At 43.2% G+C, this 24,834-nt stretch overlaps 1 protein-coding gene across 8 annotated transcripts in view; it reads right to left on the reverse strand.

The window, feature by feature from the left end:
* The window catches only part of BICD1 (BICD cargo adaptor 1), a 169,714-nt gene extending 145,148 nt beyond the window's left edge, over window positions 1–24,566 (reverse strand). For all 8 annotated transcript variants that reach the window (XM_032105436.1, XM_032105442.1, XM_032105438.1 and 5 more), the window contains exon 1: window positions 24,277–24,566. In XM_032105436.1, the coding sequence (XP_031961327.1) occupies window positions 24,277–24,489 (213 nt within the window). In that variant the 5' untranslated portion in view covers window positions 24,490–24,566. The remainder of the gene's footprint in view (window positions 1–24,276) is intronic.
* Window positions 24,567–24,834: the final 268 nt, after the last annotated feature.

The following is a 24,834-nucleotide window of genomic DNA, read 5'->3' on the forward strand; positions in this document are numbered from 1 at the left end:
ACTATAAAAAAAAAAAACCCTAAAAATCCTTATCTGCAGCCATGCAATAACAAAGAATGAAGATATGAATCAGTATTTTTCATGCTGCTCTTCCACAGATTTTACTACAAGATTCATACCATTATATCTCAAAGATATGAAGCAGGTTTTTTTCATAATTCATTCTTTTGAAGAGCAATATAAAAATCTTGGAAAATTAGCTATCAAAAAAAATTCGTTTTTCCTCAATTTTACAGTATTATCCAGGGAAAATTGTGTAACTGCAGGCAGATGATATACAAGAGATGAAACACAGGGCCAAACATGCTTTTCCATTAAACTTTCACCACCACTTCCTATTGAAAATTACAGACTGCAGAGACTGTTCCTAATTAACAAAGCACAGGTCTGGCACTATTTGGTATTTTTATGAATAATGTTGGCAGCTCCAAAAGCTCTGAAGAGAAATGAGACATAGTAGAGGATGAGCAAGTCAGAACAAGTCTCTCTATGATTCTTTGTCAGGAAAGAGCAAGCATAATCCTCAGATGTATAGAGAGGAATTAGGAAGCAAGAATGCAATTCTTCTCCCCAGGTATTAGCTACACACATGTAGGATTAACCAAGAGTTCCAATAACTCACTTAAAAAGGACACCAAAAAGCAGGAGATGATGCAGAGAATTACAACTCTGCCTCAAGGTTATATGAAAACTCAGCATTGAGGGTAAGGAGCTCACTTTGTTTAGGAGATGAAAGCTGATAGCTGGGTGACATGACTACAACATCTAATAAAAAGGAAAGAAGAAAATCACCTCCAGCAGAAATTTAAGTGTCCTTGACGCTTTTTATTCAAGCAAAGAAAAGCACATAAAAAGGAATTTTTCAGCTAGAATTTAAATTTAAAACCAAACACATTGAAATCTGAGATTAGGTACAGAGTTTTTAATCAGAGGGAGTTAACTACTAAAATTAATTGCCAAAAAAACAGTCAAGTCTGCCTTTTAATTTCTTCACATCCAGACTGGACACCTTTTCAGAAGATGCCCACAAAACAAATGCAAACCATAGGGTTCAGCAAAAAGCTAAAGGAGAGTTATACTCCAGCTCTTATTCCCAAGGTCGGACTACACAAGCCCTAAGCACTTTTTAACCCTTGCACTCCATGAATTTGTTCATCCAGCCAAGAGCAAATCTGAATGGTGCAGCTGGAAGTACTTCAGATGGGATTTATCTTCCCCAATATGAATTCATCTGAAAGTTTGCTGTGCACCCTAAACAAGTCAGTAGCTCCTCACAGCAGAAGCACTTCCAGAGGTGACCTCTTGCATCCCTCTACCTCCATTAGGTAAGGGGGCAGCCCCAAAGGCTACTCACTTAACATTTGAGTGGAAGAAGGTCAGCAAGATGAATAGAAGCTTCCATGACAGGATGTAACACTATTAAAAGACAAAAGCATTAATTGGTAACTCATTTCAGCAAGAGCTGTGAAGACTAACACAAAAATTTAAATATCCCTTTACATATGTAAAAATAGCTAGTGAAGGAATGTTTCCTCTTGTAAAACAAACCCATTAATTTATTTGTCATTTAAATAGTCACTGAATACAAGGCAAAGAAATATTTTGGAAAATCTAAACAGCTGTGCATGATGCAGTTTTCCAGAGATTTACTCCAGACACTCAAGATAGAAAACCTTTGGAAATAGAGGATAAAGCCACTACAGAACAAGAAATTAGAGAGACTAAAGCAACACAGCAAGAAGAAAAGACAGATAGCACACATGCATCAGTGATTATTTGTGATTTAAAACTATGCCAGAAGCACATTTTATATGATCCTTAGAGATCATTTCAAAGGACAGATACAGGGTGTTACAGGTTTGAAGAAGAGCATGCTAGAGGTCTCTCTTTGGTCAGAGGAAGTTAAATGAAGTAAGGTTTGAAACATGAAAATTACAGTTATCCATTAAGCCCAATTCTGTTCACAGTTCTCTGCTTTTGAGGGCACATTTCTGCACCCATGCTCTTTAATTCCAGTCCCTGAATTTTGGGATATAGCTACAATTAAAGAAAAAAAGGGGAAAAAGACCAAAACAAAACACAACAACCAGACAGACAATCTCACACACACAATCCACACTTTTCTTTGAGTCCTTGAAAATACATTTGGAGCTTGAAAAGAATGACAAGATGATAAGCTGACACGGAGCAGGCAAACTCTCCTCTCATCTTTTGAGAGGCAGAAAAAAATTCAGACAGTGCAGTAAACAATGCTGAAGTACTGTCAAGCCAGAGATTAGAAAAAATTACCTGCTAGCTGGTGTTCAGAAAAAACCTTCTACAATCAAAATTAAACCAGTATGAATTCACACTTAATTCATAGCTCCAGTATTAGTGGCCTTCATAGCACCCTCTGACATTTAAACCTAAACAATAATTTGGAACAACAATTGCATTTTAGGTTTCTATCAGCAGTTTGATCCATCCAGGCAAGTAGTAAGGACAAGACCAGAATTTCAAGCTTCACTATAGAATTAGTTAAATTCTAATTTAATCTAATTAAAGGAAAATAAAACAAAGCCATAACCTGGCAGTATAATTTCTACTAGGAATGCCCTATCTTATCAAGAATTGTTTTACTAAAAAATATATTTGTTAATGTGATTGCGGAAAACCATTCTTTTCAGCACAATTTCCATTTAATCAGAGCCACTAGCACAGAAGTTTGCTGCTCAGTGATGACCCTAAGTATTTGTAAGCTTTCTTACAAATGTTTTCTTTCACAGAAATTATAATGAACTTAACAGCCTGTGCTATCCTTAAAGCAAACCTTACATATTTAATAGATACATGTCAGCAGAAACAAAAGGAACAGAAAACTTGAGACCTAAAAACAAGGCTACTTTGTCTGTAACCAACTTTGTGTTGGAGTGAAAGCTCCTCTGGACTCAGGCCCAGAGAGAAGCCAAAGCACAGGGGTTGAATTAAAACCTTTAGACAAGCTGAGATACATGAAGCTACACCAAAGTGAAATAGAAATATAGATTTTTAACTTTTAGTAGAAATATGCTAAGTGCCTTAAACATTAAAAAGCTGTAGCAGAGACCTTAAACCCAGTTTTTACTGCAGCAGTGTTACCTTTTCACAGAATACTTTACTTTAGACAAAATATAGATAGAATTACACTGTTCACATTTTTTAGATAGGGTGTTCACATAAACAATAAGGGCTGATAGAAGCTGTATACCCAAATCTGTGTAATACCTATGTAACACTTGTGTAAGGCTTATGACTGTTAGAATTAGACCAGGATAGGTTCAGAAAAGAAAACTAGAATCGTGTGTTAATCTTATTGGTCAGTTAACAAATATAATCCACACTTCTGTAAGAAAAAAAAAAATATGTATGGAGCATATAGAAGAAGAAGAAGCTGGTTTTGCCTGTTGTTGCTGTTGCTGCTTGGCTTTATCGTGTAACCCCCTGTGAACTCTGCCTTCAAGAAAGCTGTGAGACTATGAAATAAAGAACTTAGCAGAACAGCAGCCTCCTCTGCTCTTTTACCCTGGTCCAAGAAGGAAGGGTATCCCATCAAAAGCTCAACAACTTTGCATCCTGAACTATCAGATAAAATTTCTTTGAAGACCATCCATGATGAACTGAAAGCTGCATCCAGCAACTTCTTCAGCCAAGGGGAGGTACACAACACAAAACCCTTAACACTGAACTCAAGTCCTTTGACCAGCTCATCCAGCACCTTACAGAAAACAGAAGCCTCATTTATCAGATTAAGGCAGGAGAATGCAGTAGGGAAAGGAAATGCCATCAAAATACTCAGTTTCATACGCTCACCCTTGTAGAGCAGGCTACAAATGTTCACATTCATGTATTGCCTGACACAGAAACATCACTAAATTGTCAGCTAACAAGCAGCAAAGTCAATCTCTCTTTCAATTCTATCACATATCTGACACTCGGTTAGCCTAGGGGATCAAGTCAGACTGCAGTCAAAATACCAGCATAGCTTTGTGCTGAAATTACCAAGTCTTCTCTTCCACTGCTACCTTCCTTCCCCTCAGAAAAGAAGAAAAAAATTTTGACATTTTAGGATTCTATGCTTAGAATCTTATGGGAGAGCTAACAAGAAAAAAAAAAAAAGACCTCTCTAAATACTATTCCCAACTACTTGCCAACAGATAGCAAAGTCACAGAGTTCACCCCTTCCCACACAAGCCCAGTAAAAAAGAATTCCAGAAGCTCAGTTACCACCCCAAGATGTATTTCCATAACTGAGCTGCTAAAGATGTAGAACAAAAGCAATAGCATAATTTAAGACCTTACTTACCTAACCAGGGCTGAGAATATTCTGCTATCTTTCAGGAAGCACAAGCAGAAGCAGCACATTTTATACAGTCAAGACAGACACACAGCATAGCAAAGAGAAGGGCTATGCATGACTAGGCAGCTTCCACAGCCAATATTTCTGACTACACTGGAAACAACACAAAACCAGGTAAATACACACTGATAAAAATACAAAATTTTCTCCCAAGGTAAGCAGGACTCATAGCCCTAAAGAGACTCCCCAGATAACCCAACACAGTTAAACCCCTGCTGCTCTGGCACTCTCCCATCTGCAAGCAAAGGCCAGACCCATCATTCTCCTTGGGTGCACTCCCTTCTTCACCAACAGGGAAATAGGTCTTTATAGGACAGGCAGAGTTCAACAACAGAACCTTCTCAAAAGCCCCAAAAGCCCTCCCCCTCAGACAGCAAAATTTACAGCCCCCTGCATTAGTGTGAACCCATTTTCACCTACAGCAAGAGCCAGTGCTCAGGAGTGCTGCTCCCTGCCATGGCAGCATCACTTCAGCCCAGGGAGCGAGAAGCCAAGCAGAGAAGCAGAGCAGGCAGCTGGGGACACAGCCTATCTATCTCATCTCTTTACTGCAAACACACCAGGATTGTTTATTTACTTGTTTCAACCTCCCTGAAGCATCAAAAACCTTCAGAATAAGCACAGCAGACCCTGAGCCAAAGCTTAATCACAGCTCCTGTGCTGTCAGCTGGCCCTTATTGAGCCGGCCTAGCCTTCAGGGACACACAGCTGAAGCAGACAGACTGCCTGAAGCTTTCAAACCCAGCTGCTCTGTACTTTGCATAGCACTGAGAACACAGAGATCAAAGCAGTACTTACCAACTTCGGTATGAAAACTAAGGCAGGGAAATAGTTCCTTGAATATTACTCAGGATCAGTCTGTAGCTTTTTAATCAGAATCCCCATGACTTCTCTGTTGTAACCACAGGACATCTCTGCCCCTCGAGACCTACCTCCTTTCCCTTCTCCTTTATAGCCTATTTTATTTTGTAGCTGATCCTGTTGCTAAGCCATGAAAAAAAGAAAAAAAATATATATATATCCCCTATATATCTCTTTTCCACACAATACACAATATTACTAAAATTTTGCAGCTAAGGACTGGAGACTTTCCTTTTCACATGCTTTTTCCAGAATTGCATTAAAGAGCAATCACCAGTGGGCAATGAGGAAGACCTCCATAGGTAAGGGTCAGTAAGTAAAGGCAGCAATCCCTTATTTTGGTAAAACAACAGCAAGGAATAATGTGTATGACTGCAGGCTTAGTTATTCCTGTGCTCTCATGGTGGGACTTCAGGGAGAGTGAGACTACCTGGTCTCTTTGAATTGCTGTAAATTCATTCCTGTAAACACCAAATGTGCAGAAAAACTGGGTCAGCCTGGTTTTCTTCAAACACTCCAAACCAGCCTCTTATCCTGAGGTGCTCTCCCTGGAAAGAATGCTGTCAAAATTCAGCATCTCTTTAGTTATTCCTACACGCAGAAGATGTGGGACCCAGCCCCAACAGCACATGAATGGCTTCACCTCCAGTAAGGCATCCAGCAATGCAGCAGAAGCCACTGCCAGATTTCATACACCCATGTACACAAATTCCCCCATCTCATGGCATGTTTGGCACGAAAACTGTCACCTTACTCAGTACTGAATCCCTGTGAATTCAAAATGAGCTTCTTCGTGCCTGTGTACAGCTCTAATCAAAGGTGTTATCACTCAGGACTTGTGGGAACGTCTGTGTCATTCATAAATTATGAACCAGACTTCTTTAAGCCATGGTAATTACTACAGGTATGCAGCACAACGCAGAAATGCAATATTTACAGAGCAATGCTTCACTAAAATGTCAATATTACAAAGCCCATAACTGATTAGATTATTCTGGACAAGAACATCAGATACAAACCAAACCAGCTTTTTTTGATGCTGACAGAGGCAGCACAGTTCACCAACTGTAAATTATAGCTATTTTTTTGCTGCCTTCTTGTCCTCTGTTGCATCCATTACAGAGCATGAATACCTGCACATCTCATGAAGACTATCATAGAAAACAGTCTTGCAATGCAGTTCACTTTCATTCACAAGTCTCTAAAAATATTTAAAGACAGGAGAAATATTTTGAAAATGTGTTACATTATTATGGCTGAAACAAAACAAACAAAAACTGTTGCAGAAGATACAAACAATATTTTAATTTGAAATGAATACCTACTGCAACCTTTTCCCCACCCCATATATTTTCAAACCACTTTGTACTGCTATTACAAAGAAGGGAGAAACCCACCTACTCTGAATGACACAGATATGTAGATAAAATTGATACAGCCTGGGAAATAAGGCTTTCACTGGAACTGAAAGGAAATAACACAATTTATTTTAAAGTGTTTTAAGCTTAATTTAGAAACTGTTTCATTTCAGTCAGTTACAGATGCAAGTTTAACTTCTAAATTACGGCCAAAGTTATTGTGACCACAAATACAACAGTGATTACGCAAAGAGTAAGATTTTTACATTTGTTTGAGATGCCATCTCATTCCAGTTCCTGCTGGCATTTATACACTTCCATAAATCAATGTGCATAAAGACAGAGAGGACAGGGGAGCTGCTGTTTGTTTACTGTTGTTTATTGAGGGAAGGAGAACCAACATTGTCCATTTTCTCTCTTGGTAGTTGTGGTTCACAGCCCTCACAGAACAACTCAATTTACAGCCATGGCATTACAGCCTGTGTATCTCAGGGGGAAGGATGCACATTTTAGGGATCCTGTTGCTCCATGTGTATCTATCTGCCCTCTTAATGCTGTCTGTTCCTGTGGGATAAGAGGCCTGCATACACCCAAGTTTTATATTTAGATTACACTTATTACTGCATAAAGAGGAAAAAGAATATACCCAGCACTCTCCATCAAAGATATGGTTAAACAAACCTTTAGCAGTGAGTTCATAAGAACAAAACCAACGAATTTACTGGGTTTATCTAACACCAGCATCCCAGTTCCAGCTAGTTCAGGAGGTTTTCCACAGGTATTAAAAGTTAATTCTGCTGGGGACAATCCAGTGTGCAGCCTTGTCTGGTGAGATGCTCTTTTTATAAATATGACCTCTTGCTCTACATTCCTTTATTTCCTCTTTACGGATGTGATGAGGGAATCCAAGCAGAGAAGCAAATATCTTCCATGGATTTCACATGTAAACAGTGAGTTTTGAAGCCACTTTTAAGAACTCCTTTATTTAGACTCAGATTCACACTGTAGCTGAAGGGGAAAGGACTTCTGGAGGTCATCTGCAGTTCAGCATGGAAGGTGAGCCAAGTCCAGAGCACCAATTTAGGCCTAACTATCCAGGGCAAACAAGGAGCAACTTTTACCCTGTTTCCTATGGAGTAACTTGAAATATCTTGATGGCAAATTCTGACCAAATGTGACTGAAGAATATCGATTACAAAGGTGATTAATCTCTCCTACCAACTCTGTAAAAACAGACAGCTGAGGGTAGCTACCTTGATATTAATTTTACCCAAAAAAAAAGCAGCAGAATATTAATTTTCCTTTTCAAAAAGCAATATGCAATAATTTCATAAAAGCAACACAAAAACCAAACTACAAACCGCACTGCCAGGACACCAGGTCATTTTTGACTCAGAAGGCAGGGCACTGTGCACTGAGTCACCAGTGCTTCCAGTCTGCTGCCAAGTCCTCCCATCAAAACACCTTACTGTTCTGGGAATGCCATAATGAAGTCACTGTCAAGAGTTGTGTGACTTGACACTATGAAGAACCAAGTTCTTTGCCAGCATAATTCTGTTGATTTCAGGAGAGGTGCTGCAGCAGAGAATTCAGATCATAACTCACAGTGCTGTCACGGAGTCCAATATTTTTATTTTAAAAAAAACCTGAAAAAATATTCACTGTAACTGGCTCTGCATACCTTGCATTCTGGATTAGCACCAGTGCTTTTGGCTGCAGGCCACAACATGATCTTTATAAAAATAAACTGGCCGCCAGAAGAGATTTTGGGCATGAATATGTTAAAACACAAAATTCTAGTGTAATTACTATGGTTACCAGAGTAGAAATAGAACATGGATTGAAAAAAACAGTTCAGGGATGAATACACTCCTCGTTAGATACAACCTACCAAGGATAGTTGCATTCTTGCATTGCTTACTGGGAGCCCACTACTCTAAACCCCTGAATCACGATGTGACATTCTCAGTCAGTCATCTTCACCATCGTGGCACCAGCTGTCAGCTTCCTGAAAATGTCAGGTTTGTGCTCATTGAAGGAAGAAGGTCCTTATTAGTCTTAGTAAAAAACTTGGAGGAATCACGTACACCTTGGATACCTAAATTTAAATTTCAGAGTCATTACCATCTTTTTTGGCAGACATCTGGCAAAGGATAAGAAGAGATTTGTGGAAGAAGTCTCTGAAGGCCTCTATAGTTCAGCTTCCTTGACATCTGGGGAAGAAGATGGACAGGAGGAGCCTTCAGACCTCGATGAGCCATGTGGACAGGAGGGCCCATGTCACACTGTTCCTGGCACTGTGCTCCCACCACTCAGAAGCCCATCTCCATGGCCAGATGCCACCCTCCTGCCAAGGGGACAGGGAACAGCTGTTGAAGGACTGTGATGTGACAAAGCAACCAAATGCTTTATCCCACCTTTTACCCCAGCTGAGTGAAGGCAGGGTTCAGATCCACCACCATCTCATACACCACATCTGAAAACAAGAGCCTACTTCTTGCAGCTGCAGCAGCTGGATCGCCCTGATCCAGCACAGCACAGCTGATTCTGTACGTGCCATACATGAACTGGGTGAAGAGCAACCAGGAGATCAGTAGCTTGCTATGCTTCTTTTCACCTGATTAAAAATCTGGACAGTTGAAACCCACTTTTAGTGAAGAGTCTTTAATCAAACAGAGGTCCATTGCATAAGAGCTTGATGTTACAACAAAAGATGCACAAACCAGTGAACCATCCAACAATTTCATTTTGGGATTTTCCACCACTGCCTAGACAAACAGAGCTAAAGGTTTATGACAGCTGCTTGTGTTTCGATTATCTCTTTCAGGATCTCAAAGTTCAAAACCACATTCTAGAGAAGCAACTGGCAGAAGGAAATTATTTCTAACAGCCCCTCCACAGAAGAGGCCCCATTTTATTATTAATTACTCATATTGCCATAGAACCTAATTGTGCCAGCCAAGAATAGAGGCTCACTGTGTTCATTCTGTACAAACAGGAGGGCAAGGGCAGGCCTTGCCCCACAGAGCTCACCCTCCACAAGCTCCTGGTCCAAGCTCCACGTTAACCATTGCCAGCTCTGCAAGAAACCTCATCTAGTGCTCAACACACCCCATGAGATTTCAGCCGGCCTGAATTCCCAAAGAACTGCGAAAGTCACACCTCACAGATTTCAATGAAGATTTCCCACGTATTGCCATTGTAAAGGTCATCCCACATGCTGGATCTCACTACAGTAAAGCCTGTCATTTAACTTTTCCCCATGCAGCAACAGGAACAAGGGGTACTTTGCGGGCTGAGGCTACTCAGAGACCACAGGCAAGGAGAGGTGAGATGCATTCCTTGCAGGGAGAGGCAGCTGGAATTTGGTTTCCCCAACCAGCACTGAACAACTAAGTGTATGGAAAGAGCAAATGAAAAATTAAGCATTTCAATCAGCTGCAGGGATTAGTAAATGCTGATGTGAAAATCTCAGTCCCAGCAGAGAAGAGTTGTGGTTCAGGAAGAGATAAGCGGGAAGGAGTAGGAAGATTGTTAGAAATAGTGGAATGGCAGCCAAGAGCAGTCAGTTTCCAAAAGGGGAAAGAGCAAAGCAGAAAGGGCAGCTCAGGGTGAGAGATGGGGACATATTCCGGGATCCCAGGTACTTTCCATGTGCTCTAGATCACCAGAGTATGTGGGAGCGGGACCACACAGGGACAGTACAGCCCAAGGAGATAGGATGCTCTGATTAGCTGCTGATGGTCTCTAATGACAAGAGAGAATGCCACTGAAAAACTGCCAAACCATGAACTGAGAAACCAAAGAGTTTTATCTGAGTTTTTCATCCTCATTTCTCCTTTAGTTTTGGTGGTGATAAAGTAGCAAAACTACCAGCAACACCATTCCTAAATGGCCTTACTGGTCACCCTGGCACCAGTGGGAGACACTGCCAGTGCACACCCTGGTCAGTGAGCACAGGGCAGTTGATTGCTTTGGCTTTCTGGTTGACCAGCTTTTTTAAATGGAAGGATTTGGAAGATAAATGATTGGACTAGATCTGAGAAAAATCCATGTTTTCCTTATGATTTAGCCACAGACTTCCTTTGAAATTATGGCTGAACAGCCTATCCTGCCACAGCTTCTGGACCTCTGTTACTTATCTGTGAATTCCCCTTATTATTCCTTAATAGCAAATCCCTGACAAAGTCCAATTTCCACGGTAAAATCGCTAATTTTCTATTTATATGCCTGCAACTCATTGTGCCAGGCATCACAGAATCCCCAGGTGTTACTGTCATGCAAAAAACAACAATTTATCCCACCCTGCTGAGACTCAGTGTGCCAAACTGCAGCTCACAGAAAGAGCAGCATTCTGGATTTTCGGGCTGTTTCCGCTTTCCCGGAGTGCAGTCTGCGCTGCCACAGGCTAACAAAGAACTAGACCTACTTTTAATAACTACAACTGCCTTAAGTTGATGTTTCCATGACTCTGTATACAACTGACACCTTTCAGACACACACCACTAGTGATTAATTATTCCAGTGGTTTTTACTTCACCAGAGCCCCTTTCCACTAGAGACCCCAACTAATGTCAGTGTCCCTGGAGGCTGGATGTGACACCCATCCCTCTGGCAGCAGCCAAGGTCATGCTGACTCACTACCTCTGGCTTTTCCCTGCATCCATCCAGTGCCAGTGCTCTGGTAAGAGCTTGACTATTCATTACACTGCCACTTGCAAAGCTGCGATTCCTTTCTCCACAGACAGCACAAACCATTGGACTGCAGGCTCCTAAAAATGTTGCTTATCAGATTTTGGATGCCTTTTCAAGGGGTAGATTACTTTCTGCTACAAAAATAACTGATGGTAGGAGAAGAATCTCTGCTACAGGGTTTTGGGGCGGAATTCAGGACCCCCTTTCCCAAACCCACCTCTTCAGACTGGAATATTTAACAAGCACATCCTTGAGTAATGGCAGCAAAGCAGCAGCTCTCAGTACCCAGCCAGCATCAGCTGGGGGTGCCTAACTCAAGCTCTCACTGCTTAAGAAACCAGGGGGCACATTTCAAGAAGCATCTTTCAAATGAGAGACCTTTATAGAATAAAAAGTGAGCACAGCATGGTCTTCACCTGCAACTCTTCCTGTTATACCCAGGGAAAGGGTTCTTTATATCCAAACAAGGCTCATTTTAGGTTTAAGCGTCTTCCCATCAGTCTAATCTGCTACAAAAGCAAATCCAACAACCATAAAAACACAGGCATGACTCTGAGTGTCTCTAACATCAGCCCAGGGAGCAGTGAGTAAAGTACTTTTCAAACACAAGTGTTGGAACTATAATCAAGGTATCACTGCATTTTCTGTCCTTGAATAAATATCTCTCCACACGCAAGTAGACAGAAAATACTTTAAATTACAAATCATGATGCAGTATTAAATAACTACAGCAAAAATATTTAAAGCCAGGAGCCTATGTGTGTATCACAACAATCACTTAGGTATGTGAGCTGTAATTTCAAAGTATGGGGGCAAAGAGAAGCAATATAGGTTTCAATGCAAGTTGTTCAACCTGCTTGATAAAGCAAACCCAATGTTTTCCAATGCAAATAAAATACAGACTTTGGGGACAAATTTCCAGGTATCTAAATTTGATAATTCAGTTCTATTACTTTAACATGGATTTTGGGAATAGAAAGCATCTCAGAATCTACAGCATCCTTGTAACATTAAATTCAGCACATTTGGAAAAAATGTCGTCCCTCAACTGTGTTGCTCCAGATTTGCTACTATTTTCACACAGCTGATCTTACAGCATCTTAAGTGAAAGTTTTGTTATTATGTGTCACTGTTGCACGCAGGGACAGCGAAAAACGACACAGATTCAGGTCAGAGAAGTACGGTCAAAGCCGCCCTTTTAATGCCAAAAACCCATCTTTTTATAGCATGGATCACGAAAGAGAAATTCCATGATTGGCCCATCAGTCAACCACCTACCAAGGTGACAGGCTAAGAGGTATAACCACCCATTTCAAAATATTATTCTCGGTAAACCAAAACATTCCACTATGCTCTCACAACAGCCCTGCAGGTGAGAGACAGAGAGTTCGTTTACAGAACCGTCTTCCACTGGTTCTCAGCTAAAGCATGACAAAGGAAAACTTCATGAAATGCTTCAGCAGCTGGAAAATTCCTCTGCTCCTGCTTTTTAGCATCCACAAATGGCAACCATCAGCCCTTATCTGTCAGAGAAATAAAAAGCTTACCTAATGCCCAAGAAATGGAATTACCTAATGCCCAAAGTAATGTACTCCTAACAATGCCATGAGACTTCATCTCCCTTATTGGTACACACAGACACTCATATTCCATCTAAATTCTGTTTCTCTTCTCTAATGTTATGTATCATACACTTTATTTCACAGAGAAGTCCTTGGTACCATATCCTTACAATCTACTTTAAAAATTGTCACCAAGGGCCCAGATTTATGACTAAGATTTTATGGATTAGTAATTGATCTAGTGCACATTTTTAGCTTACTGCAGATGGAAGATCCATGTCAGCTGAAAACTCTTTCCTTCAGATTTCTGCTGTGTTCTGTGTTTGGTTGTGGGGTTTTTTTCACCTTGCTCTTACACATTTGGGGCTGGTCAAGTGCACGCACATGAGCAGTCACAGAAGCTCAGCTGAGTTATGACAGCTCATTAAACTGCAACAATAAGATCACATGCTTGAGACACAATAATTACAATTATGCCAGTTCTTCCTACTTCGGTGGGAAGAAATCTGAATTCTCAGTTTGCAACACGTTTTATCACTTGCATCTTGGTGACAGTGCTGGTTGCCAGTGGGTGGTAGGCAGAGATTCAACAATAAATCATTGCCCCCTTTTATCTTTGACTTACCCATGGAGGCAGGACTTCAGCATTGGTCTTCAAGTCATACCTGCTACAGATGACCCTAAGGGACAACCCTGAATAGAGGATATTTTGTTAGAGATAGCATTCTTCACATGGGATGCTTAAATGTTTCCTGTTTGTAGGTGGGAATTACAAGCAATTATCAAAGAAAGAAAGGACAGTGCAAATGTTGTCCTCAAGTAACCTCAGGTGAGTTCTGCATGTTTGTCATTTCTGTGCAGTCACCTGGAATTACCCAGACCCGTGCAACCTTTTCATGCTTTGTAAAAACTCTATGAGGTATTCAGGGTATGAGAAAAACTTTTCCTACTCACCTAAAAAAAAAGCCTCACAAGTTGTCTTTATTAATAGTATTTGTTACAGGAACTACAAGCTACTGAGAGCCCATTTTTAATAAAAGGAATCATAGGTTCAGGTTGGACAATACAGCTGTTAAGTATCTTGGCTTAGCCATCAAATTGAGAAACAGAAGCTGTGACTACACAGACACTTTAGCCCAGCTGTGAACTCTCCATCTGCCTCCAGACCAAATGCTCCAGTTCTCTTAACACTCAAATGCTAAAAGGTGGAGAGTTCTATCCTTCTGGGCAGGGCCAGGCTTCAGTGCAGTTTGGCATCCTGCACCTTGCCTTGTGGGTGTGAGTAGACAATACTCCAGTCCTGAGAAGACAAAATCCAAATTGTGCTGTGTTCATGTTTGGCCAACAGCCAAGCTTTTATAAATTAATTATTTCACCAAGCCACCTGTTCCCTTTGCCTGACCCAAATTCCTACCTTCATCCTTAAAAGCTTGCTTTTCTGTCTTCCTTTCTGAGCTTTACAACTACTAGGAGCTCGGTTTCCCCCTCTAAGCATCCAAAACAGAAGTTAAAACTGCAGCTGTTGGCAGCTTCCAGCTTCCCTCCGTGGGAATTCGCCATTAGCCAGTGATGACAAACAGCACTTTGCAGCTCATTCTCTCTACGCTGACATTTAAATCCATCCAGAGTGACTCAGGCACCCGAGGAAAGCCCGTTCGGTGCCGACAGACTTCTCAGAGCGCACATCAAACGCACAGCATTGCCCCCCTACCCGTGTGCCACCTGGGAGCTCTGAGAGATCACAGGATTAAAAACAAACAAACACAGACCAAAAAAAAAAAAAAAAAAAATCCAACCCACCAGGAAGGGAAGATGAAGTTTATAAAATTTAGCTGGAATGTGCCCGGAGGTGATTGACTGAAGTGAAAGGTCACTAACTCTGGTAACTGAGGATGTCTTTCACGCTTCTTGGCTACGCACAGCTGTCTCTACCACTGCTAGAGAACTACTTGCTGTGTAGAGGGGTTGAAGACAGTGCAGAGGAAAGTTAGGTGTGATTCAGGGGAGCAAGGGCGATGGAGAGGGTATGGCAGGACCGTGTGGATAATGGGCCCCGTTCCCAGTGGTGATCAGAAAAAGAGTGCATTATACAAGCTCACTGGGCACCTGTTGTCTTGTCTGGGCTTAAATATGTAACTCCAGAAACCATACTCTCTATATATATATATGTTGGGGTTTTTTAAGGGAGAATAACCCTTTTTTAAAAAAGGGTGGTGAGTTTCCTAAAGCCTTATGGAAAGGTGTCTTCCTCCTATGCATCCACACAGCCAACCCGATTTTAAAGCTGCCCAAAAAATGATCTTTCCAAGGATGATTTTAATGGTGAGGCTGCTACAAAGCAGAGGGGACAAATCCTTGGTTGCTTCTTTTTCAGTCCATGCTAAAACAACATTTCAAAGTATTTCTAGGAATCCCGCATGTCCTTACAATATCTGAGCATAGTATGGAAGGTCTAGTCTGCCAAAAATGGCCAGATTTCTTACATTCACACAATGAGCAAAAGGCTCTTTAAGATAAAAAATTCAGTTCCACATCTCAGAGAGCAGCAAATGAACACTGAGTAAGATATAGGGCAAAGATTGAAAAAAAAAATTAAAAGTACATAAACCATCATGAACAGGAGACAAACACTGTACAAGAATGAGAATGAGGCTGCAGACAAGAGAGGGAGGAACCCCAAGAGAGATGAAGAAAATGGGATTGGACGCATTTCAGTCTTAGTGAAAGCCTTTTGGTGTCTCATAGGTCTGTCCCAAAACCAGAGATTTAGGACAGTGGCCTGCTTCTTCTTTTAACTACCAAGTTAATTAAACTTTGACAGTGAAAGAAATTCAGAAACATAAATATTATAATCTCAAAATTATTTTTAATACTACCCTCTGCAGAGAAGTAGAGACCTCAATAAAACACTAATTGCAACCTAGCTTAATTTCTACCTGCCTAGTTCAGCTTTAAGCACCTGCCCTTGCTCAGGCACATTTTTCACCTTCTGACTAGTCCCAGCTACTTCCATCTGTAGTTGGTCTGTACTCACAGACTGCATTCACAGTACAGTACAAAAAATTGCTGGTTTCTCCTCATAATCAACTGCTGTGAGTGATGCAAGTGATAAAGGGACAAAGGGCACATTCATGTCTCTACATGCTATATCAATTCCTCTAAATAAAGAAAATACTCTCTCTCCTCCCACATGAAGTGAGTGTTGTTGAGTTCTCAAGGAAATAAAGAAAGAAGAGGGTTATGAAAGTCACACAACAGATGTAAGACAGTTCAGCAGAAATGAATGTATGCTTTTCAGTCTCTACCATTATAAATTAAAATCATCCCTCCCAAAACAAAAAGTACAGTACGGAATTGTACTGAATTAAACATTACCCCCTCAGCTACAAGACAAAGATGGAAGGGAAATCCATAACAGAGGCAAAGCCCTACAAAATAGCAGAGACCCGAGGGAAGCTGGAGCAGGATTTTACTCCCATCGTCCATATGGAGAAAACACCAATGCAAATACATAAGAGAGAACAAGGTACTGAAGAAAAAACACATTCAATCTCAAGAAGAAAGCTCTTCCTCTAGAAGATACAGCCTTAATACAGCCAGGAAAACACAAAATCTTGCATGTATTTTCCGCCAGCTGCCAATTGCATAAGGTATACTAAAGTTGCCCAGGTGCAAATTTACTCTGACTTTGAGAATGCTCCTCATTTTACCATGATGAATGTTCACAAATTACTGTTTTATGCCAAATCTTATTTTCTCCACCATTGTTTTGTCCCTCTTGCACTTTCACTAAAGCCAGGTGTTCATCCTGAATGCTGATGTGCACACAGACTGCACACACACACCCTGAGAAAGAAAATCCACTAGGCAACACAGAAGGGAAGGAAAAGTATTTCACCTAAAGGAAGGTGAAAAGATGGTAGCAAATTATTTCTCTTCTAATCCACTACAAAAGGCCTAATTCCAAACAGATGTGGACCTTCAGATTAAAATCTCTCCTGTGACCCCTAATTTTACATTCATAAGCCTTATACAGGAAGTAGTTCACAATAAAAATGCCTAGCTTACCCAGTAACACCTCAATCAGTCATATTAGATTTGGTACTAATCCAATATTTCCTAGAAAATCTATGGAAAATTTACTTTTCCGTGACATAAAATCCAGTTGTAATTTCCATTTATCTCTGAGGAGTTCAACCCAGATGACTGATTCAATCAGAATCGCTCAGATTAGAAAAGGATTTATTTGATGAAAGAGCAAAATGAAGAAAATAATTTTAACTATTGGGAGGAAACAAATTGAAGTCTGTTTAGATTTATTTTGTGAGTATGTGAGCCCCCAGTGTTGAAAGCTGACCATCCCTGCTTAAGGGCTGACTATTATAGGAGGACTAATATTGTATGTTCATCTGTACTGGCTCCTAAGGATACAACACAGTTGGAACTGGGAATACAGGTCCCTGGAAAAAAACCCGAAAGGTTCATCTACATTTATCTTTGCATGCTGCCAAAGCTTCAACAATAGTCCTAATTTCCCCCTAACATGATTCCAGCTGCTTATGTTTTCTGTAGGCTAATGCACAGGATTCATTTCCTCTTGGAGGAAGCAATCCTGATGTAATTTGATGAGCATCTCTCTTAACATCGATACCCGCTTCAGCAGTTCATCCCGTCCCCCTCTTCCCTCTGCATTCACTCCTCTCCTCGTGCTGACTTTTAGGCAAAGGTAAAACAGTTCACTGGGAGGTACTGTGAATCAGATAATGAAACCAATCTGGGTTACAGACAGCAGCAACCCCTCCTCGGTTATTTTTAACTGAGGTTAGTTTTCCACCCTGCTGTGACAGTATGAACAGTTGCACAGCTGAGAGCCAGAACAGGGGCAGGGATGGCAGAGAGAGATGTAGGAGAGTCTTGCTGAGAGATGAGCACATCAAACTCCACCCTTCGTAACCCCAGGTCACTGCAGACTTAATGACCAGCAAGAGAAAATGAAATTCAAGCACGAAGTGAGGCTCAGTCACTGTTTCCAGGCAGGACATTACTGTGCATAGGGTAACTCACCCTATAGCAACCTGCCACTGGAATTTAACTAGGCAGTGGGAACCCTTGAGAGACTTTGCACTGCTCAAGGTCCCTTGCTGTCTGCCCCCTTCCTCCCATAGTGCAACCTCCTCTCACAGCAGGATCAGCTCTGCACTCAGACCAGGTTCCTGAGGGCTGTGTCCAGTTGGGGCTTGAAAAATTCCAGGGAAAGAGACTGCATAACCTCTCTGGTCAACCTGTAGGACTGCCTGTGCTCAGGGGGAAACAGATCTACCTTACATTCAGTCTGAACCTCTATAGTTTCAATTTATGTCAGTTATCTCTTGCCTTCCCACCCTTCACAGAATCACTGAATGGCTGCAGGTGGCAGGGACCACTGGAGGTCAGCGAGTCCAACCTCCCTTCCTCCAGGGAAGGAGATTCCACAACTGCTCCGGGCAACCTCTTCCAGTCCTCAGTCACCTGAACAGTAAAGAAGTTCTTCCTCGTGTTAAGGCAGACCTTGCTTGTAATGGGCAACAATTTCTGCCCTTTGCCTCGTCCTATTGCTTAGCACCATCAGGAAGAGCCTGGTCCATCCTCTTGACATCCTCCCTGTAGACACTATCGACATTGATGAGGTCCCCTCTCATTTGTCTCTTCTCGAGGCTGAAAAGACCCAGCTCCCTCAGCCTGTCCTTGTAAGATGCTCCTGTCCCTTCATCTTTGTCACCCTCCACTAGACCCGCTCCAGGAGCTCTGTGTCTCTCTTGTACTGGGGAGCCCAGAACTGGACACAGCACTCCAGATGTGCCTCACCAGGGCTGAGTAGAGGGACAGGATCACATCCCTCAACCTGCTAGCAATGCTCTTCCCAATGTACCCCAGGATACCATTGGCTTTCTTGGCCACAAGGACACTTTTTTGGCTCATGGACAGTTTGTTGTCCGGCAGGACCCCCAGGTCCTTCTCTACAGAGCTGCTTCCCAGCAGGCCAGCACCCAGCCAGGTGCACGAGAGACGTGATCCTTCACTTGCCTTTTCTGAATTTCAGAAGGTTCTTCTGTGCCCATCTTTCGCATCTCTGTTGAGGTCCTTCTGAAGGGCTCACAGCATTCTGGGGTATCGGCCACTCCTCCCAGCTTTGTGTCAGCAGGGAACTTGCTGAGGGGGCATCTGCCCTTCATCCAAGGCACTGATGAATGAGTTAAACTATACTGGGCCCAGTACCGACCCTAGGGGGATACCACTAGTGACAGACCTCCAACTAGAGGTAGAGGGCACTGCTGCAAAAAGCCTGGATCTGACATCTCAATATTCTTTTTATGTATGGACAGGCTGATGCTGGATCCCTCACAGCCTTCTCTTTTTCTGGCTGAACAAGCTCAGCCCCCTCAGCCTCTCTTCACAGGGCAAGTGTTTCAGCTCTTGACCATCTTGGTGGTCCTTTGCTGAATGCAGTCCAGTTTATCCACGTCTTTCTTGTATTAAGGGAGCCCAAACCAGATGCTGTTTTCTAGATGTGGTTTAACAACTGCCAGCTTGAAAGTGATAATCATTTCTCTCAATCTACCAGCTCTGCTTCTGCTACTAAAGGTCCAGGATGCTGTTGGAATTTTCAATGTCAGGGCACACCACTGTCCTACACTCAGCCTACTGTCCTCGAGGATTCCCAAATCCTTTGCCACAGACCTGAGCCCCAGCCAGTCAGTCCCCAGCCTGTACTAACTGAATGTCCTCATCTCTGAGCTGGTGTGGGGCAGCACGGCCTTCCCGAGTGACACAACGTGAAATGGCGCCAAGGACAAAGTGGTGAGATCAGGATGAGATGCCGAAAATGTTTCGCCTCATCCGCCACAGATGCTGTCACTGGAAGGAGGTGTAAAGATATACTGACATGGCATCAGTTCACAGCTCCCATGCTCCACATTTGGAACACATTCTGCTTTGGGGAGAATTTAGAACATCTCAGTGGGATTCTTCACACTTTCCTAAGCATCCTATGATGTAGACAGGAGTGTATAAGAATCCACATTTAAGAGGGCTGTAATTGGAGTACTTTTTGGGAGGAGCCTCCCCCTCTTCCAGCCTTTTTGGATCCAGACAAGTCCCACCAAATGTACACTTCAAAGATGGAAGAGGCAGAGGTGATTCAAGTAGCAGGAGGGTGAGAGCTTTTGGAGAACAGTGGGGGAGCTGGAGGGGCAGTGTCACTTTCAGAAGAGAGGAGAGATGAAGATTGAGTCACCTGTGCTGAAACAGTGCAGGGAAGAGCTCTACTCCTCAAGAAACCCTTTCAGACACAGACCAAGAATTACTTCTGGAAGCCCTGTTAGTAACTGAGTAAGCACTTCATAATCATTGATACAACTTTTCTGTGAGGTGAAGAAAACAAACACCTGACAAGGATAGGGCTATTCACCACTAGCCTGGTTTCCAATCATTTACCACAGATAATTTGGTTTAAATTAAAGCAAGCACCAAACTTCCTGGAAATCAGATAGCCAGTGCCATGTGTAACCCAGCAGAAGAGTTTATCTCCATAGAATGAAGTACATAAAAGCCAAGAAGTCAAGTGAGATATTGCCTAAATTAGTCAGTCAGAGAGGGAGTCAAGGAGAGGAACAGCTGCTATGTTCATGATTGGATTCCCAAAAAGAAATCTCTGCTACGATTTCCCAGCCCTAAATCTTGTAGAGTTGGACACCAAAGGTGCCTTCCATCCCCATTTTATCATGACTAGAAGTGACTGATATTTCTCTGCTTTAAAAACTTTACAGACCACCAGTGCCCAGTAGCTGATCAGAAAATCATAGAATGGCTGAGGTTGGAAGGGACCCCCATGCCAAAGCAGGGACAGCTACAGCAAACAGCTCAGGCAAGAAGATCAATAAGAAGCCATTTTACACCTCCATTAAAAGAAACAGAACTAACAAGACACATTATTCTTACAGCAAATGCAATGTAAACATGTAAGACCAGATATTATAAAACCATTAGAAGATGTTTTACATAAAATATGATGGTAATTAAACTCCCAACTCAGCAAGACAAGGAAAACAAGCTACCTTCAATCCCATGACTAATAGCAACAAGTCTTAGTCTCTGAATTTTTATGGACTGCAGGTTTAAAAGCACATCTGCTAAAGTAACATTCTGAACAGGGGCCCTAAAACGATAGTGTTTTACCAAAGATCAAAAATTCTACTAGACTGAGATGTAGTTGACTGAGGTGGAGAAACATCATTTTTAGACTGAAAAAAACCAAACCCAAAGCCTATGAAAATTAATAAAGTTTTAAATAATAATAGTGGTTTTGCATAAATTTATCTCATGGCCCAAAACATCAAAATCCTGGGCTAAAACACAGACCTCTGAACACAGCAGAAGAAACTTCAGAGGTTACTAAAACAATTTATATTGCAGGGTGGAGAGCATATATCCTGTACACAAGTATTAATATTTAATGTAATATATTGTAATTTGCTTTTACTTCAACATCCTGTAATGGCCTTAGTTTCCCATTTCACTCTCCAATGATGGAAATTATTGTATAGCTGAGGTATTGCCATTTATATGGAAAAGGACTGCTGAAGTCCACTGGAGTTTTGGATTGCCAAGGAGGATGGGAGAAGACTCCAGATCCCAGACTGCCAAACCATGGCTGAGTAGTTAAAGATGGGCAGCTCTGTTTGCTGAGCAATATAATGAGGTCCTAACAATAGAACACAAGAAATCAATATTAAAACTGTTAAAAGATGAAGACTTGCCTCAAAAAAAGTTGACCATAGTAAGTGGATCTGTTCAGAGAAGGTCTGAAGAAGGAGAGGCAATAGCTGTAACGTAACCATGGCTACCCACTTGCACCTACTATTCCTTGGGAATGGACAAACTACTTATTTTAGCACAAACCTGAGGCCTAATTTCTATGCCCCAACATGGCTTCAAAGAGGATGCAAATGCTGTGAAGTAAGAGCAATGCACAGAATTCTTCCCAGCTCCCATTAGTCAGTCAGTCAGGGCATTTGATGTCCTACCACTGGGCAGCATGGAGTACGGACACAAAAACCCTCCTCCACACGTTTTGGCTGGTGCTTTAATTTTCAAAAAAAGTGTCTTCGGACTTCTCTGCCCCCTTAAGAGCTTTCAGACAGAACCCTACAGTCCCACATCTACACTCCACAGGACAGTCTGCCTGAACTATCTGAATTCTGCCTCACTGGTGTCATCAGAGGCACCTTTTGCTTGTGTCTCACAGTTACAGGTCTGGCTTGTGCTAAGGGAACTGTCATAATGGATGTGCTAACACAGAAGTAGAAAACAGATTACAGCAACAGGAAGGGCTAAGAGAAAATTCTCCTTTGCAGGGTGCATGTGCAGTGAGAATCAGTGTGGTTTCTGCTATAAAGGTTAAAAGCAAGAAACAAAATCTCTTGCAGCCTAGGTGGGGGATGGAAATGCCCCACCTGCTGCTAAGGAGAGCTCTGGAATTGAGAGCCCCAGGTCTGGACTGGGAACTGGAGAAGCTCCACTCTTGCTCGGCATCAGGCAAGCTACAGGATTTCTCCTGTTCCTCTCTCTGTGGATATCCCCTCAGTATCCATGCTGTGGCTGGCACAGCATGAAGGCATGGCCCCACAGGAGACATTCTGGGCTGCAGAACGTGCAATCTCACTGACTTCAAGGGGAGGTAAACAGGAAGAGAGTTTGTGCTCATCTTTGATTTCAATTAATTGCATTGACTAATCCCTCTAGTTTAGTAACTTCAACTCGATTCTTTGCACTATCTTTTCTATCTGTGGCCTTGTGCACCCATGTGTCATCCTCGCTTCTGATCAGTCTTCTTTTGTACATGATTATGGTGGGATAACAGCTAGCTGCAGCTTTGCTTATCTCCTTCTTCTTCGTCGTCTTCTTCTTCTTTTTTTCCCTAGAAACTGCATTGCACTTTTCCCCCTTAATTCTGTTCCTCTGTTACTGCCAGGTCATTTCGAACAGCACTGCCTTCATGCCAGTGCCAAGTTATGTATCTCTATCCCTCACTCTGTGATTACTGGTTTCAGAAGTCCTGAGCCTACTCCATAGGCTCAGGGGGGCAGGGAGGCAGAGATCAAGTTTAAGGAGATCAATAGGTTTTTCTGAAAAACAGCTTTATTCTTCGTACTGAAAATATAATGTTCTCAACTCTTCTGGACACTGAACCAAGTCTGTAGCATAACTCATTTACCTGCAAGTAAAATGAAATCTTTATTTAATTAAAAATACTTCTAAAAGGGCATCAGCTAGTATTCTAAAGAATATATTCATAAATAATCTAAGTTTTTTAAGTGGCTTCCCTCCATATGGAACATGTTCATGGTTTCTAATGGAAATTTCATTAATTGTAACAGAATTTCTGCACATTCTATATAGCAGTATTTTTGGGGGCTTTTCTTTGTAGAATAGAAAGATACATTCTAAATTTGGGAGAATATCTGTCTGATGCTTTATCTTCTCTTTACAAAACCTAGTCAGTTACATTCTGAGATGGTCCAAAAACACCATGAAGTGCAGAGCTGTGAGTGCTGCATACGTGTGCACACACAGCCCTTCCGTAGCTCCCATGTACGTGCACCGTTATCAGTCTCAAGTTACTTCCCTTAAGGATGAACACAGGGAGGGTGATGATTTTTCGGAGTCACTTCTAGCAGAGCTGAAAGGTAAGGTGTAACACCCAGCTACTTCATACTTTGAGTGTTACAAAAACACATTTGAAAGATAACCCCAAATCACCCCTCTAATCAAGTATTTTACCCTTTCAGCATGACGCAGAAGTTTAATTTCCACTGATGGATGACCTCGAGACTGTCGTATACCCCCCCTCCCAATGGCAGTGATTCCCCTCACTGGCAGAATAAAGCGGGTCTATAAATAACTTCAAAAGGAATTGTCTCTCTCCTCACGCACTGCAGACAGCTGTTTACAGAGATCCCGACTCCTTATACACTGCGTTGGCCCAGCTCTCATCCTACTGTTTCATTTCCTCTTCCTAAAAAAGCCTGGGGCGATGCGGTGCAGGTAGGACCGGGGGGACCCTCCACTGCCGCAAACGCCTGTTCCCAGAAGTTGAGGCTGCCGGCGGCAGGAGCCGGAGCGCGGCCCTGGGGAAATTTCTCAGGGCAAGGGGGTTGCGATCTCGTGTAATCCGTCCTTAAGCTCCACGGTCCCGGCTGATCCTCGGCCCCGCGAAACCCCTCCTCCCCACCCCCGGAGCCCGCAGCCGCTCCGGGGCCCGCGCACCGCATCCCCGCTCGCCCACCCGCAGGGGCTGGCGCGGGGCCGGGCACGGACACGCGTGGGGCGCCCCGCACCTGCCCGCAGCCCCGGCGGCGGGGCGAGACAAAAGCCCGGGCTGGCTCACCTCCTTCAGCTGCTCCAGCTCCTGCTTGAGGCCGTCATACTCCGCCTCCAGCTCATCGTACTGCTGCTTGAGGGTGAGCTTCTCCTCCAGCACCACCAGCCCATACTCCGCCGCCTGGATCTTCTCGTGGGTCGTCTCGGAGAGCTCCCGAGTCAGCCGCTCGATCTCGCTCTTGTAGTGGTCCGCGCCCTGCAGCACCTCCTCCGCAGCCATAGCCTCGGCGGCACTGCCGCGCGGCCGAGGAGGCAGCCAGGGGGCGGGCGCGGCCGAGGGGCGGCACCGGCACGGCCGGCCCGGGGCGGCGGGGACGGCGGTGGGGGTCGGAGCCGCCTGCGGCAGCCGCCGCCGAGCGCGGGGGCGGTCCGCCCCGCCGCAGCCGCGGCCCCCTCCTCCCCCGCCGGCCGCCCGGGACGCGGCGAGGCCGCGCTCGCCTCCCCCGGCCCTGCGGCGGCCCCGGCGGCGGGGGCGCCTGGGCTGGCGAGCGGGCGGGCGAGCCCCGCTGCCCGGGGAGGCGGCGGCGCGCTGGAGGCCGGGGCGGCGAGCGGGGCGGCCGGGAGC

Source organism: Corvus moneduloides, chromosome 4, assembly GCF_009650955.1.
Source record: "Corvus moneduloides isolate bCorMon1 chromosome 4, bCorMon1.pri, whole genome shotgun sequence".
NCBI classification, from domain to species: Eukaryota; Metazoa; Chordata; class Aves; order Passeriformes; family Corvidae; genus Corvus; species Corvus moneduloides.